We start from the raw sequence: 17,231 nt of genomic DNA on the forward strand, positions 1-17,231 counted from the left end.
TACTCCCGAACAACATTTTTGTGTACCCCTGACCATCAATACGCTGAGTAAGGAGATTTGAGGTGGCTTTACTACCAGGATGTCTGGCCAAGACCAAATCATGATGCTCACTTAAAACTTTTAGATGGAGATTCACAGGTATGAACAGTTTACTTAATGGACAGGCAGTAGGGGGCATCCCCCTGAGCTTCTACAACCTCCTTCTCAAGATAGGAACATATAGACGCAATAACCACTCCTTTTTGTACCATAGGAACTGGTTCACAATTATCTCCACCCCCAGGAAAACAACTAGATAAGGCATCCGCCTTAATGTTCTTATTTCCTGTCCTATATGCAACAAAAAAGTTACATCTAGTGAAGAACAACGCCCACCTTGCCTGTCTAGGTGTTTGACATTTCACAGATTCTAGATATACAAGATTTTTATGATCCATCATGATGGGATGAACTGCCCCCTCCAGAAAATGACACAACTTTTCAAAAGCCCATTTAATTGCCAAGAGTTCCCTGTTGACAATGTCATAGTTTTTCTCAGAGAACGACAATTTCTTATAAAAATATGCACATGGATGCCATCTACAAGGAGATGCACCCTGTGACAATACAGCTTCTACCCTCACTTCATACTCGTCAACTTCTACAATAAATGGCTGAGTGACGTCAGGCTGTAAGAAAATTGGTGCAGATGCAAAACACTGTTTTAAGGTATCAAATGCCTACCTGGCCGGACTGGACCATTTGGAAAAGTCAGTCCCTTTCCTGGTCATATCCGTCAGAGGTTTGGCCACTAGTGAAAAGTTTTTGATGAACTTAAGGTAGTAGTTGGTGAGTGAAATCCAAGAGCCTTTGTACCGCCTTTAAGTCCTCAGGACGATCCCAATCCAGTTACTCCGGACTTTCACCTCAACCAAAAACATACATTTCACTGGTTTTATTTGGTTTGAATAATTTATTGTCTCTGAGTATCTGTAAGACCTGCCTGACATATACTTGATGTGACTCAAGGTCAGGCAAATAAATTAATATGTCAAGATAGATCACAACAAATTTTTCTGCCAGGTGACTAAAAATGTCCTTTACAAAGTGCTGGCAGACGGCAGGAGCATTAGACAACCCAAATGGCATCATGAGGTTTTCATAGTGTCCATCAGGTGTATTGAATGCTGTTTTCCATTTGTCCCCCTCCTTAATTTGAATGAGATTTTACACTCCCTGAGTTCCAGTTTAGAAAACAATTTTGCTCCTACGATCTTGTTAAATAGGTCTAGGATAAGTGGGAGAGGATATGGATCCCGGACCGTGATCTGATTGAGTTCACAGAAATCTAGGCAGGGGCGTGACCCCCATCTTTTTTCTTTACAAAGTAAAAAACCCCGCAGCAACTGGGGATGAGGATAGTCTGATATGACCCTTTGCCAAACTTTCTACAATATAGTGCTTCATGGCCTACCTCTCTGGACCAGAGATCTTATGTAGTCTGCTCTTTGAGAGCTTGGCCCCAGGAATAAGATTAATGGCACAATCATAATCATAAGGAGGATTTGGAGGAAGTTCTTGGCTTCCCTGCTCCAAAAACACATCCCGAAGTCAGAAAGGTATTCAGGCACAGATTCTGTATCCACCTTGGCTAGCCAGGTGCCCTAGCAGTGTCCTTGATAATACTCACTTCACTTTACCACCTCCCAAGTCTGCCAATCTACCACAGGGTAATACAGCATAAGCCAAGGTGGTCCAAGAACCACAGGAGAGGGTAGAACCTCTAACAAATAGCAGTCAATACATTCAGAGTGCATAGCCCCTACTTCTAGATGTAACCCTCTGACAACTTGAGCAAATTATCCCTGGCTCAAGGGTACGGCGTCAATGGCGATTTCGGGTATATATCTAGATAGTGTATGTGGTTTGAGGCCCTGGACGTGGACGAACCTAGTGTCGATCAAGTTAAACCCCACCCCACTGTCCAGAAAGACAGACGTATCCACCTTAGTTTTGCCCAGATGGGTCTCGGCCAAAAGAAAAAAATTGTGATCTACCCACGGAGGAGATATGTACACCCAGGTTGCTAACCTCCCTGCAACTCGGGCTCCTTGGTTTTTCTACAGTAGTTTACGGTATGGTAGGGAAGGACAAGTACCCACAAAATGATCCCTTCTACCACAGTAAAAACACATTCCCTTTACATCGAAGTACAGTTGGACCAATAGAACAAGTTGCCCCACCGAACTGCATGGATTCCTCAGTGGACTCAGACCAAGGTTCCCGAGACCCCAGACGCCCACAAATTGGAGTGTCTCTTTAGGTCTCTGGCGAAGACATCGATCCACTTGGATAGCCAGAGACATGGCCACATCAAGGGAAACCGGAGTCTCATATAAAGCAAAGGCATCCTTTACCCTTACAGATTGTCCTTTACATAACTGGCTATGAAGTGTGGTTTCATTGTATTTAGTATCTGTGGACCACCTCCGAAACTCTGAGCAATACTCCTCAGCTGGGCGGTCTCCCATCTGAAGCTGACATACTGTGTACTTGGCCATGGAGATGAGGTCGAGGTCATCGTATATATGACCTTGTGCTTGAAAAAAATCCTCAACTGTCAGGAGCGACAGAATCAGAACTGAGAGAAAGTCTTGGGGTTCACCCTGAAGGAGGGAAATTACAATTCCCACCCGTTGCTCCTCGGTTCCTGAGGAGTGAGGACGTAACTTAAAGTAAAGCTTACAGGCCTCCGGCTCCCTGAAAACAACAAACTTGTCTAGCCCACAAAAGAACCTGTCAAGCAGAGCGATCTTGGGCTCCACTAGGGGTTGCCTGAGAGTCACGGTACTCAAGCCTGATGGGTTAGGGTGCTGCAAAACTACAGTCTGTAGGTCTGCCACCTCCAGGCTGAGTTGCTGCAGTTGTCCTGCCAAAGCAGGCAGTAACAGGATGCATGATGGATAAAAAAAGGTATGGGGCAGAGTTAATGTTACGACTCTGTTGTCGGATATTCGGGGCCGGGGGTTCCTTCACTGTCCCTAGTGCTAGGGGGCCCTTAGCTATCTCTGCTCCCCCGGATTACTTCTAATGATACGTACCTTGCGGACCTGAATCCCTTATTAAGTCTGTTCCCTCCCCCCACCCAGGAAAGAGGGGACTAGTAATGTATGGAAATACACCAACCAGATTACCAAGGAAATGCATACAGGTATAATGGAAAATACCAAACAAACAAATATGCTCTCACAAACAACAGAGGGGAACACCGGGAAGTGAAGGAAGGGAAAAACCAAAGTAGGAGAAAAAAAGAGGATTTGCATACAACCATAAGTAAGCAACAGTCGTTTGATGAATTGATCTAACGCCTCCTCCAGCTCCTGAACCATGCAGCATGACGCTAAGGCTGGCAATGCCTGCTTTCCAGAGGCCAGATTATATATAGGAGAGGGGAGTGGCCAACATTGAACAACTGAGAACATCAACACAGGTAAGCTTCCAGGAGCTCTCAACTGGGCAGATAAACCCCTGCACTGCTTGAAGAAACCTACACTGTTTAATATGAAGGTGAAGTGCTTCTAATCAGTGCAGGGGTAGGAGAAATCAGACAGCGTGACCTTCTAGCTCCTCTCTGTCTCAGTAAACCAGTGACATATACCAATAGTTTTAAGAGAACGTGTCAGTACATTTTACATGTAGAAGAAGTCGCGTGGCTGTATAGACTCTTGCACCCTATAAAAATAATACTTTTGTTTCGAGATCTGATGTGACAAACATGAGAAATTTTGTGTAGAATCCATATGCAAAGCAGATTGTGGGAGTGTCAGTGCACTTGGCCTTCTTCATCTAAGTGCACTGACACACCCTCAATGCACTTCCTGCCTGGTTTCCATGTGTCTTCTACACTATATTTCTCATGGCTGGCACATGAGATTTATACAAAAAAGATATAATTTTTATTGAGGGACAAGTGCCTATACAACAATACCTTTACTTAAATATGTATATGTTTCCTTTAGTAAAGAATATACCAGAACTGAAAACCTTCATTAAAATCATTAAAAAAAAAAAAAATAAAGTAACTGCATTTTTTGATGGTGATACTCTTGGTGTCTTTAGAAGGGTGTTGTTCTGATTTGGTTGCGACACTATTAGTGAGTCAGTATGTATTCGGATTGCTCACTGGAAGGTGGCGGAGATGAGATCACATAGCAGTCAGATGGTGGAGCATGGCTTTGATCATGATAGAATTTCCACTAGTTTAGCAGAGAAGTAACAGTTCCTACATGGCAAACCTGCTATTTTCTATACAGCAGTGGACTCTAACCCGAGCAGCTTCAGCATGATGAAAGTTTTGCAAATGCTGGCGTGCCATTGGTAAGAGACCACTGATATTCAGAAATAAAGGTGAATTACAAGTACTAAGGAATAAACCCCTTACATAGTTTTTCCCATCTTTAGAGATGGATATTGTAGGATAGTACTCGTAAAAGCAAGCACTTTTGCAATTTGCTGTTTATTAAAAAATTTTCAGCCATTTTAGAGATATATTAACTCTTTTCTTTTGTTTACAATTTGTTGCCTTGGAGACCGACCATCACTACTATATTGCCCTGCTTCAAAACAGTGCTTACAAGCTCAATAGAAAAGAGCTTGTAAGCACTCCACATGTATGGCCACTGCTGCAAGACAGCAGCAGTGGTCAGTCACCAACACAAGGACAGCAAACAAAAGAAAAATGTTAATATCTCAAGAATAGTGAACAATTTTAATGAACAGTAAATTGCAAAAGCGCTTGCTTGTTCAAGCACTATCCAACAATATCCATCTGTAAAGATGTGAATTACCTTTTAATGGGATATTCCCTAGATAATAGTTACCTCCGCTTCCTGGGATAGGGGATAACTTACTAATTGCAGGGGATCCAACTGCTGGGACAGTTAATGATTCTGAAAATGGGGCTCTGAAATCGAGGATTCTGCAGTGATCCATCTTGAAGCGAGCGGAGATGTGCATGCTCAATCTCCACTCCATTCCAGAATAAGTACAGTGCGTAGCAGTTAATGGAACAGTCCTAAGTAGAGATAAGTTTGGGGTGCTACACATCGGACATTGACTTCTCCCGGCAGTCCGTTGCAAAGTTCGGCGTTTTGGAGGTAGTCCAAGAGAGAGATAGAGGGTAGAGGGAGGGGTTTTTTTCTCCAGCTCAAAAGTTTGGGTCCCCATTGCTTTGAATGGAGTTTGTGTGGCGCCCCTGAGGCTCAGTCGCCACAGAGGTACTGCACCTTCTCTTAAGGTGTAGTGCCCCACCATCCGGGTAAGGTGGGAACTCCTTTCCACACTCCAACACTCGCACCCCACACAACAGGGTAGTTCTGCACAACCACATTGTGGCTCCTTGCTCAGAGGGTAGTAGAGCACCTTTGGTGGTTCCCTGCTTGGAACACTGTACGTGCTGGGAGGTGGGTGGAGTTAAGATACATAAAAGAGTGGGACAGTGTAGGATGACAGGGTCAGTCTGACAGGAAGTCAGGGAGGAAGAAAGCCACTCGGGAGGAGTGGGGATCCCTGGAAGAAGGGATGGAGGAAGGAGTGCTGCAGCTGCCTCAGTGATCTGAGCCAGCTGGCCCGGGAAAGGAAAAGGAGAAAGACATAGAACTGCAACCTAAGCTTCCATAAGAAAGAAAGACAAGTACGGAATGAAGGAGTAGAGAGAACAGAGAGGACGTGGGTTAGAAGAGGAACCCTGCCTATAGGTTCTCAGTGCAAGGCCGGGGCCCGGTCCCCGAGGTTGTATGGACACTTATGGTTCTGCAGCAGACACCGGTGGAGTAGTTGGCTGTAAATGCACTACTCCCATCTAAGACTTGGGGCACAACAGCAATTGGATAGAGCCAGGACTCAGGAGAAGGGAGTCCCCGAAGCAGGCTACAGCTGTCTGCCGTACAAGTAGAGTCTTGGGAACATCTGTCAGGAGGAACTCCAGTGTAACTCAGTACTAGGAGATCTTCACACTTTAAGGCGCTATAGAGGAGACGTTCAGGAAAGGTACATGTTGGCGGAGTGTTGGAGGGGAGAATCCTAACTTGCCCGGAGGTTGATTGAGTCTCTGACCCGGAGGACACAGCACGGAGGCGGGCACCAGTGTGTGTGTACAATGGACTGTGAGTAAAGCTTTGGAACTACAAGCCCCGGTGTCCTCCATTCATTTGTGCGCTAACACATTCAGCACCGCTACAGCTGGGTACCATTCTCCACACCGCCTGCACCTCTCTTCTTCCATTGCATCCACGCTGCCCTGGGGCTAAAGCTTCACCTGTGGGGAGCTACACCATCTAGGCTGCAACACACCACCAGCCCCAGAGGATCTGCATGCAGCGTCGGCCTAACATCCTACTTGCCGAACACCACAGGTGGCGTCACGAACTATTCCATTAACTACATTCCACCATTTACATTCCCCCATTGATTTGGGCGCCCAGGGCCACGGACCGGGTCCCCGCTGCTGTGACACATCCCGCTGACACCGGCCCGGTACCGAGTACCCCGCGGCCCTGGGAGGGCGATCCATTTGCGTTCTGGTTCAAGTTCTGATATCTGAAGCGAACATTTGAATAAAGTTTGGGTTGTGTACCAGAACCCGAACTTCAACGAGTCCGCTCTTCTCTAGTCCTAAGAGGTCTGACATGGTAGCGCCTCCCTGTCTGGTGCAAGAGATAGTCTTGTATCGATGTACCAAAGTTTGGCCCATCTGTCCAGTGACTGCTAGGTCGCTTGCCAGGGCTGGCCACCATCTCAGACCCACTGAGGACTACAAGTGAAAAACTTCCCTCTCCCACCTAGAAATATTCATAGCCGTGACTGCTGCAAAAATGCCCTGCTTGGCCGTCTGACTGATTCTGGTCCCCCGCAAATCCTATGAGATGCCCACTCCTGCTGCCATATAGGCGCACACCTACTGCCATTCACAAGCTGGCCACTAATCTCGAATGAACACGATGGGTGGACATTAATGCTTGACCACCACCATGCTCATCCAGTGCAGTTGCATCCTAAAAGTATTCCCAGGACCTTATGCTACGTGGTACATTAATATTTTTACTAATGTACCATATAGCATAAAATGTGCAACACATAGTAAACCATACAGTACAATAAAAAAACAGCAAAACAATATCCAAATCCCAACTATAATTGGGTGCAAAAGTAGCACTCACTCCCAGGACCTGATGCCTAAAAGAACCCAAAGTCCTTTAAATCAAATTAGAAGATATCGGGAGTTTAAATGGAAGGTTGCGAGCCTGGCTACAGATTTTACATCAGCTTTATGTTACCTTTGGCTTTTACAGACAAACAAGTACAAAGAAGATGCAGATTTCATCTACAATTATAAACTGTACAGTGATGTAACGTGGACTGTATTCATATCATATAACTGCAGCACGTGACACAAGCCGTTCTGCTATTACACATATGATGCAGCAGCAATGACACTTGATGAACCACGAGATAAGCATGTGACGGTCTTGGGACTTCCTGACATCTGAATAATATTTATGAAACTGCCGATATCATTTTATTCTAGATTTTCTCCTATGATTTTATTCCTCAACAGTTTTTCCATAAAATTCTTCCCAAATCCAAATAGAGAACACAGCACTGAAAAAGGGGGCTGTACTTAGGCTCAGTGCACACAACGTCTTTTACAGGCAGACTCTGCCAGGAATTCGCCTGAAAAAGCGCGGTAAATTGCTATACTCATTCTGTTCACTCTCTATACTTCAGAGTATAGCGTAAAAGACGCTGCCGGCGGAGCCGTCTCAACGACAACGGCAAAAGCGCTGGTGAAGCAGTTTCAGGAAAATGACCGCCAGAGTTTTCCTGTAGCGATTCTTACTGGGAGAACTCGACAGCCTCGCCAGTGTCTTTTATCCTTAGGTGGGTTTCACACATCCATGTTTCGCAGTGCACAAGCATCGGCAGCGGGTTTCCTGCCTTGAACTCAACAGCTTCATATATTTGCTTAAGAGATTTTCAATTTTGGATCAGGAGAACCGCAACCAGTCCGTGCGTATTCAGATCACGAAAGACATGGACAACCACTTTAAAGGGAGTGTGTCGGCCCAGACCTGCAGCATAAAATAAGCACATAGACATGCAGCGGAAGTATCCCCAATAAAAATAACACATTTAGTGATCTAGTAGCTTCCTTCATTCTGTGGAAAATATTATAATCAAATATGTTAATTAGATTGCTCTGTGCTCCCTTGATGTGGCCAAGATGCTCAATGCACCGTTTTGCCCACTGGTTTCGCATGTCTCCCCTCCCTCTCTGGTGTTTGACAGCACTGGCTCACCTGAGATTTCTCTACAGACAGTGCTCACTCCAGGCAGGCCAGTGCTGACAATCACCAGTGAGGAAGATGGGGACATGCGAAACCAGTGAGCGAAACGGTGCACAGAGCCTCTTGGCCACATGCCTCACGTGGCAAAATTGAAAAAATAACATAAAAAATAATAAGCGAAAGCCAGGACAAAAGAAAGTTGTAAAAAATGGATAAAAACATTCAAAATTCTGCAAAAAAAAGTATATAAAATACTAACAGATGTAATTAAATCCAAAGGAAAAGTCTATTTATGAATACATAAGGGCCATATTTTTCGGCACTGAACCAATGCCTTTCTAGGGCATAACCCATGTATTGCCTGAGGAGGGCATTAGTGGCAAAACTCATAGCCTTATGGATGTATTTTCATCCCTTACCATTTTTTTTAATTTTTTTTTAAGAAGCAGCACCCATTTTTCCACCTTTTTAAATTAGTCTGGCTTATTCTTTGAAAGAGGAATATGTCTTCATTGTGATAAATGATATCTTTGATCACCTGACTGTGTCCCTGAATGATTCTCACAGGATGTGGCGCAGATCTGTCCGGTCCCAATGGAACCTTTACCAGTCCCGATTATCCTAGGAAGTATCCAAATAACCGTGAATGTATCTGGCATATAACCACGTCCCCCGGAAGCAGCATTCAGATCAGCATTGTGGATTTCGATATAGAATATCATACGACGTGTAACTATGATGTGCTGGAGGTAAGGTCTCACTATTGATGCTGTATGTGATGGTCCTGTATTAATAGAATATAATCTCATGTGATTGATCAGTGATCCTTCATCTGGTAATACCTAAGTGTAGCCCCCCCAAAAAGGCATTAGATGAGTTATTACAATATATCACTTATGGGAAAACCACTCTTGAAGTTGGCCAGAGTGACTACAAAGATGGTCTCCTGCCCCGGAGGACCTGTCCTGTTCTGTATTACACAGGAGGAGAGTAATCCAGCTCACCCTCATCACATGTCCCTGTAGTTCAGAGAACAGGAGATATCTAGATAACCCCTTTAATTCTGCAGCAGAATACAGACGTGTCCTTCCTTACGGTTCTGCTTGGATTGACATATTAAAAGACGTTGCAAGATACTCAGGTTGGAAACAAACATGGGGTGATACTCTGTCGGGAGATGTTTAAGTTATATGTGGCTTTACAGTTTTGCTTTCATGACCCCATAATGTGTATTGAGAGATGTGCATGGAAAGGTAAGGGTGAACAAAAATCTGTATAAAGCCCCCCATACAAACTAATGATCCTTAAACTGACAGCTATCCCTCCTGACTCCTCCATATACAGTATTGCTTGGCAGAACGCTCCTGTGTTCTCTATGAGAGTGCCACTATCAGACTCCGCTGTCGGATGCTTAAACAAAAAGATCGGCCACTGAAAATCCAATAGGTGAAATCCTTCTTTCCCATGATTAGACTGTCGGCCTCGTCATCCGATATTGGCAGGTTCAGCCAACTTAAATCTATTGTATATGGTGGGCAAGGGGGGGGGGGGGGGTCTTTACTAATCTTCTTACTGCATTCGGCCGGATGATTGACCCTGTATTAGCCTAATTTAAGTAATAGTACAGCCATCGCCTGCTCTATCCTGACATATAGGTGCGGAGAAGGTTCCCCCTGAATTGTAAAGGGTCAAATCCTTCCCCGGTTGCTATTATCCAGCAGTGGAGGCCGTCCTGAGCTCATATAATACTGCGCTGCGCTCCATAAATTGGGCCTCCATTGCTCAGAACTTTGGAATGCCGACCGAAATCCATCAGTAAATGGAGCTAACAAGGCAGAAGAAAATGCTGCAAACAGCTTAAACCATCAGCCTCACTGACTATACAGCGCGGTCCAGCCGAAAACACCAACTCTGCATGCAGCGTACACCGCCCCCTCTGCGTACACGGACATCTAGGCTTTTTATTTTTTTAGGGGGATTTGTTTCATTTGCTTTTTTTAAAATTTTTCATGCAAAAGTTAAGAACTTTTGTTATAAAAGGATGCATGTTATAGAATCTGTTCCGCCCGGTCCATTGGCAGCATGTATCGCAGACTGGCTGTATGATGCAGCGATGTACGCTGCTGCGTTTCAGAGAAAAACCTTAACTTTAAAAGCCGCACAGGAGACTAGTCAGACAGGCGGGTCCCCAGTGGCTTCTCTCCGCCCACGCCCCTGAAGTGACTAGTGACTGGTCTGTTCCTATACTTGCATGCAGGGAGAGACCTGTGAATCAAGAGGAATGGGCAGGGAGAAGCCGCTGGGAGCCCGCCTCTCTGACTAGTCTCCTGTGCGTTTTTTCTGAAACACCGCTGCGCTTCACAGACAAACATACCGGATTGAACTCTACAGCAGGGTCTGCTTTGGGCAGCAAGTATTAGATGTCCGGTTCCCTTTAAAGGAGTATTCCGGTCATAAGAAGTTATCACTTATCCACAGGATTGTGGGCGTCCAATCACTGAGACCTCACCAATAGAATGGGCACAATCTGAAAGGAGCGTCACTGGGCGCTGGATCGTTTCTCCACTTATCCACTACGGGACCACCGGTGATAGCCAAATGAAGCAGTAGACAGACCCCCCTCCTCTCACCACCACCAATGAGTTCTGTGGATTTTACATTAAATCTTCATGTAGACAGATGTAACAGATGCTAATAGTAATATAATACCCCATAAAAGTGTTTGCTCAAATTTTGGCAAATGATATCCTAAGAGATTAAAATATTAAAAAGTAAAGTAGGCAGAACATCCTGCCACATGGAAATGTCTGACTCACCGCCCTCAACTGCATTTTCATGACAGTCCAAAATATATTTGGGATTTCTGTGCTCCTCTAGTGGCTGTTATATGTAAAGAACATACATTTAAAAAAAAGAAAAAAACTTATTTGACATTGACAACTTTTAGGAATAAATCTGGAGAGATAGATATGCCATAAATGTCCCAGTTTGTGAAAAAACCTAATAAGAGGATTCTTATCTATCATCGCTAGGATAAGCCAGCAGTTTGTGATTGATGGGGGAGCAGACCTAAGCCCCCTTCCCCACCTATCATGAAAATATAGGGGCTCCAGTGCTGGTTTGTTGTAGATTTCAGCTTTCTGCAGAATCATCAGCTCAGACATTGTATGAGAATGAAGTGCTTTGCTTGGGGTATACAGCGCTGATATAAAGGAGAGAGGTCATACAGCACATTATCGTTGCCATATGCCGTCCCTCCAGCTTAGCTGAAGCTATTGCTATAGGCAAACAGCATCCCCGATACTGTTCTTCCCCGGCCACTTGCTGTGCAGAGCTGTATTATGGTCCCATGTAAGTCAATGGAGCTGCCTGCAGTTTTCTGTACGGTGAGCGCTATGCTCCTTTCGATCTCAGGATCAATAGGGGGTAACACCGGGGATAAAGAGATATCACGTCATAGTGATGATCGGAGGATATCCCAGCTGTGGGACCCCCAGCAATCATACATTTATTGTGTATCCTGTAGATAGATGATAAAGAAAAATGAGTGAATCCTCCAAAATTCATTTCAGGCAGATTCACTTGAATCCGTGGATATAGATTAAATTCCATCCGAAGAAAATGTGCTTTGGATTAAATCTGCCACCAGACCCCAAATCATAATAAACAATGGACTGGGAAGGGGTAAAAAAAATGTATACATAGATTATATACCCTTGTCTTAGGGCTCCTCCTCACCTGTCCTAGGGCCACTGCTCACCAATCCAAGGGCCACTCCCCATCTGTCCTATGGATGCTCCTCAGCTGTCCTAGGGCCACTTCCCACCTGTCCTCGGGCTGCTCCCAACCTGTCCTAGGGCCGCTCCTTGCCTGTGCTATGGACGCTTCTCAGCTGTCCTCGGGCTGCTCCCCACCTGTCCTAGGGCCGCTCCTTGCCTGTGCTAGGGCTGCTCCCCGCCTGTCCAAGGCCGCTCCTCACCTTTCCTATGGACTGTCCTCACCTGTCCTAGGGCCATTCCTCACCTGTCCTATGGACACTCTTCAGCTGTCCTAGAGCTGCTCCTCACCTGTCATAGGATTTCTCCTCACCTGTCCTTGGGCCGCTCCCCACCAGTCCTAGGGCCGCTCCCCGCCTGTCCTAAGGCCACTCCTCACCTGTGCTAGGGCAGCTCCTTACCTGTCCTAGGGTTGATCTTCACCTGTTCTTGAGCCTCGCCTCACCTGACTTGACCGCCGCAGCTCCCCAACTGCTCCTCCACTTGTTTCGGATTAGTCTTTGCTCCAATTCAATTAGGCCTCACTTAATTTTATGTGGGGTGTGAGGTACTGTACATCATGGACGAATATGACATGCATGGCACTCCACATTATCATATGAGGCCTGGGCAATGCTGGAAAATCTGGACCAAAGAGAAGGCCGAACCCAAAGCGAGTGGAGGAGCAGGCCAGGAGCATGAGTTATTTTTTATCTACTTCCAGCAAATTGGCATTCCAATCTGATGAATCTGCAATTTTGGGGAATTTAGTATTTAGTGATAAAACCCATTTAAAAAAAAAAGAAGAAAAGTTTTAAAATAGTTATTTTCATTTGGAACCAAACAAAAATCAGTACCTGTGCTCTGTTGTATATACCGGGCCTCATACACGTATATAAATGGGAGTGTATATATCCTATATAAACTCATTTCCACTGCCGTGGATTTTTTTCCCATGACTAATATTTCCTGCCTCTGGTCCCCAGAGATGTGCACATGAGATATACTTTCCCATTACTATATTATGATTGAAAATCTTTTTAGTATGTAATAAAATTGCAGCTTTGTTTCAGAGCTGGAAACCTCATGCAGAGAGACATGGCATTAAAGCATAGGACAATGACTGCAGTACCTCTAACTACCACTAGAGGGAATATAGGAGCTACCTGCATACTGGTCATATACACTGACCTCAATAATAACCCAGTATGCCGTAAGCTATCAAGCTCCCCCTGGTGGTGACTGCAGGCAGCCAGAATGTTAGCATTAAAAGGGTATTTCACTTAGTAATACATTATCTGTAGGATGTATCATCACTTTATGATCAGTAAGAGTCATTCCTCTGTTAACCCATCATTCTGAGTAGGAAGAGGATAGTGCTGTGTCCCTTTAATTTATTTTTTACTGCACAGTGCCCCCTTCTCCATCTGTCTATACAGGGAACTACAATGTAATTCCATTAAAGCAAAAAAAAAAGCGTCCCTAATGCTTGTGTGACCTTTCTCTGAACAGTGCTTCAAAATATGTTGGCGCTATATAACCATCAATAAATAATAGTTAATAGCTGGCCCCAGATAATGCATTTTTAATTTTTTAGGGGACCTGTCACTTGCATTAATATGTCATTGTTTTACCTGGTGTAAATGCTGCTCTTCTCCTGAATCCGGCGACTCTTTTGTTCCTGCTCCGCTCTGTTCCTGAGATACGGCCCCTTCTTTCTTGCTAATAAATCTAGTCTTGTTAGCCGAGTGGGAGCGGTCCTCATGAAGACGCCCACAGAAAAGAATTCATAACCACGCCCATTTGGCTAAAAAATACTCAACTTATATACAAGGAAAAGGAGGCCATGGAGAGGAGCAGAAACCAAAGAAAAATAACATCGGATTCGGGAGAACAGCGGCAATTACCCTAGGTAAAAAAATACATATTTATGGCAAATGACAGGTCCTTTTTAAGTGCCAGATCCTTACCAGGATCCCAGAGTCTATGACACCTTTGTGCAATCCGGTCATCTTCATGGTTGCGTGAGCGAAAGGGACTCAACTAAATCAGTATAGTATTGAGAAACTGACTGAGCCACCTACAAACATGGAGGTAGAACATACCAAAACACTAATTATTCTTCTACTATTTCACTGAAACACAAAGAAAAAAAAAATAAAAATTTCACTGTTTCAGAAAAGTCTAAATATTCCCAAATTCCGACAATCCAGCATTTGTCCGAACCTCTAATCTAATTTTTATTTAATTCTTTTTTTTTTTGCATTTTTGCTTGTTTTTTATAGCTTGTTCTTTGTTTTTTTTTTCATCTAGCCTAGTACATATTAATATTATTATATCCAAAGACATAGTCAAAAGAATAGTGGAAAACAATAATTATACAATGGCTATTGTACTTTGGCTAAATTTGCATAAAACTTTTCCTATTTTACGTATTTTCTTTCTATTGTCTCAGTGGTGCAAGAATATTTTCAGTTAGTGAAACTAATGTGTAATAATGTGTATTTCAGATTTACAGTGGTCCTGAACTGTCCTCTCCGAGGCTGGCTCAGCTCTGTACGTCCAGAGCGCCGGGGAATCCTCTGCAGGTCTCCAGCACTGGGAACGCCGTTACTGTTCGGTTCAAGACTGATATCTATGTGAACGGAAAAGGGTTTAATGCCGCTTGGCGGGAAGTGCCTGGAGGTGCAGGGAACTTTATTGCTTGTGACTTTTATATCTTTATAACTTGTGGTGGTGTAAAAAAAGAGAAAGTGCCTTGGGTCTCATTCAGAAGTCCGTACTCGTGGTTTTCACGGATCGCACTCGTACCTGTGATGATCTATGGGGCTACTTACATGACCGTCTGACAGAAAAATCACAGATTCATGTTCGATTTTGATTCGAGGGTCTTATCAAAATTGACAATGCAAGTCAATGAAAAAAAAAAAAAAAAATCCGACCGCAGTTGGATGACATCCGAATGAGGTCCAATTTTCACGGACTGTCAGAAAGGAGAAGGAGCAAAAACTTTTCTTTATTTCTCCACGTATGAGAAAATCTGATGACACTCAGACCAAACTCTGATCAGAATAATCGGATCGATTTTTGAAAAATCGGATGTATTAATGAGCACCTGGGGTAATTTTATGGTGCGTTTTTGACGCAGACCATTTTTGGTATGCCGGAAACGTAGTGCCTTACGGTTCTAGCATAGTGGATGGGATTTATCGAAATCTCATGTCCACTGTCCTTCTTATTTTTTTTTGGGACGCAATGTAAACTGAGCTGCGTTATTTATTTTTTAAATCTATCAATATCAATCAGTTCTATATGTGGATTTTCCCCATAAAATTGCCTTAGAAAAAAAGAAGTGCATACGTTTGCAACCATTTTATTAATCCGGAGCTTCTAGAACAATAAAATAAAGCAATTTTGAAAAGACTTAACTCAAAATATCCTACAAATACAGCTTCTATACATTGAATAAGAATGCAGTCTGACTACAAAGGGTTGTTTGTAGTCTGTAACCATGGAGACACATTCCTCTACATAGGAGCTGCCGAAACAAAATTGTTTTTTTTCAGTAATTTTCAATCAAGTCCATAGCTCTTTGTTTTTGTTTTTTAAGAGTTGACTGACTGATTAGATTGGATAGGCAGATATGGCCTAAGTTAATCGATATCAGCTAAAATTTTGAGAATAAACCGAAACTTTACCAAATATTTTTTGACGTAGTATTGTCACTGGAGCTGTTTGTATTCAGGACACTAATAATTTTTTTTTTCTATTTTTCAGGTTGTGGAGGAGTTTTTCAAGCACCCAATGGAGAAATCCATTCTCCAAATTACCCATTACCCTACAATGACAACACAGAGTGCTCATGGCTGATCAGAGTTGATCCCGGACACAGAGTCTTCCTCAACTTTACAGACTTTGACATCGAGCCTCACTTTTTCTTTTCACTCTGCAGATATGACAGTGTCAGAGTAAGGGAAGTCTACGATTACTTATGATGGTCATTTTTTAATTGAGCTGTATGACCATAAACATGAAATCCAGCAGTACAAACAAGGCCGGGATCACACATGCCAGAAACTCGGACGAGGCTGGCATCTTAATACCCGGCACTGCCGCCGGCACTCGGGAGAGGAGCGTGCGGCTGCATAGAAATACATGCAGCCGCACGCTCCGCTCCCGAGTGCCGGCGGCAGTGTCGAGTATTAACATGCGAGACTCATCCGAGTTTCTCGCATGTGTGATCCCGGCCTAAGAAAGTGTTCACTAACCCATAAACATGAAAGCTGATCGGCTGAGCATGCATGTTTATTTTAGCGGGGAGAAAAAAATAAGGCAGGCGCTGCCAGGATATATAAAAGGAGTTGTTTTGGGAGTCTATTTTTTATTAGAAAATGGTCAGATTGGGTTCCCGCACCCTTTCCACTTTTGCCCAGTTCCCCTCCAGTCTCTACTATCAGCTACATTGACGACATCCAGACAAAGCAACAAAGGGACATGTGGGCTAATCACTGGCTGCAGTGGATCACCGTTGAGGCCGGTGATTGGCTTCAGACCATATGTCCTTTTGATGGAACATTATCTACGAAGCAGAAAGTAGAGATCGGCTGGGGACTGACAGCATCGGAACCTAAGCGGTGGCGGATTGGTGACGCGAGTATGCTTTTCAGATTTTTTTGTAAATTAAAAAATGAATCAAAAAATTTCAAATATTCATCACAGGCTCCCACACACAATTTGAAAAAAAGAAGTCTTTACTGATTTTCATCGTAATCTACATTCAGTTTAGTTGTACATCACTGGATCCAGATATTGCAGCCATAACACAGACCCTACTATTAGGGCTTATCACTATTCATGACTGGTAAGACAAGAGGAATATTATATTCTAGACCTATGCGGAGGGGTTGGAGACATTGATCCCTCTGGTATGTAAAGACCCCAGAGAATGACATCTCTCTCTGTCAATGGACTAGAGAACATGACACCCCGTGACCTTCTCTGTCATGTCTGAAATCTCCGAACAGTACTCAGTTTGTGTTGTCTGCGTGTGTGTAGACAAGAGAGAGCAAAAGAACCTGCCAAGCTGAAGTAGTTGAACCGAACCAATTAATCTTCCTTAATCATCAGATCTCTGATATAAACATGAGCGTGG

At 43.9% G+C, this 17,231-nt stretch overlaps 1 protein-coding gene across 1 annotated transcript in view; it reads left to right on the top strand.

Annotated features, from left to right (window-relative positions):
- Positions 1 to 17,231, top strand: part of CUBN (cubilin) — a 180,968-nt gene that overhangs the window by 106,394 nt on the left and 57,343 nt on the right. The window contains exons 29-31 of the mRNA XM_073581881.1: positions 8,892 to 9,073; positions 14,590 to 14,764; positions 15,857 to 16,047. Coding sequence (XP_073437982.1) covers positions 8,892 to 9,073; positions 14,590 to 14,764; positions 15,857 to 16,047 — 548 coding nt within the window. The remainder of the gene's footprint in view (positions 1 to 8,891; positions 9,074 to 14,589; positions 14,765 to 15,856; positions 16,048 to 17,231) is intronic.

Source organism: Dendrobates tinctorius, unplaced genomic scaffold (genome assembly GCF_039654945.1).
Source record: "Dendrobates tinctorius isolate UK_male_01 unplaced genomic scaffold, ASM3965494v1 ptg000070l, whole genome shotgun sequence".
NCBI classification, from domain to species: domain Eukaryota; kingdom Metazoa; phylum Chordata; class Amphibia; order Anura; family Dendrobatidae; genus Dendrobates; species Dendrobates tinctorius.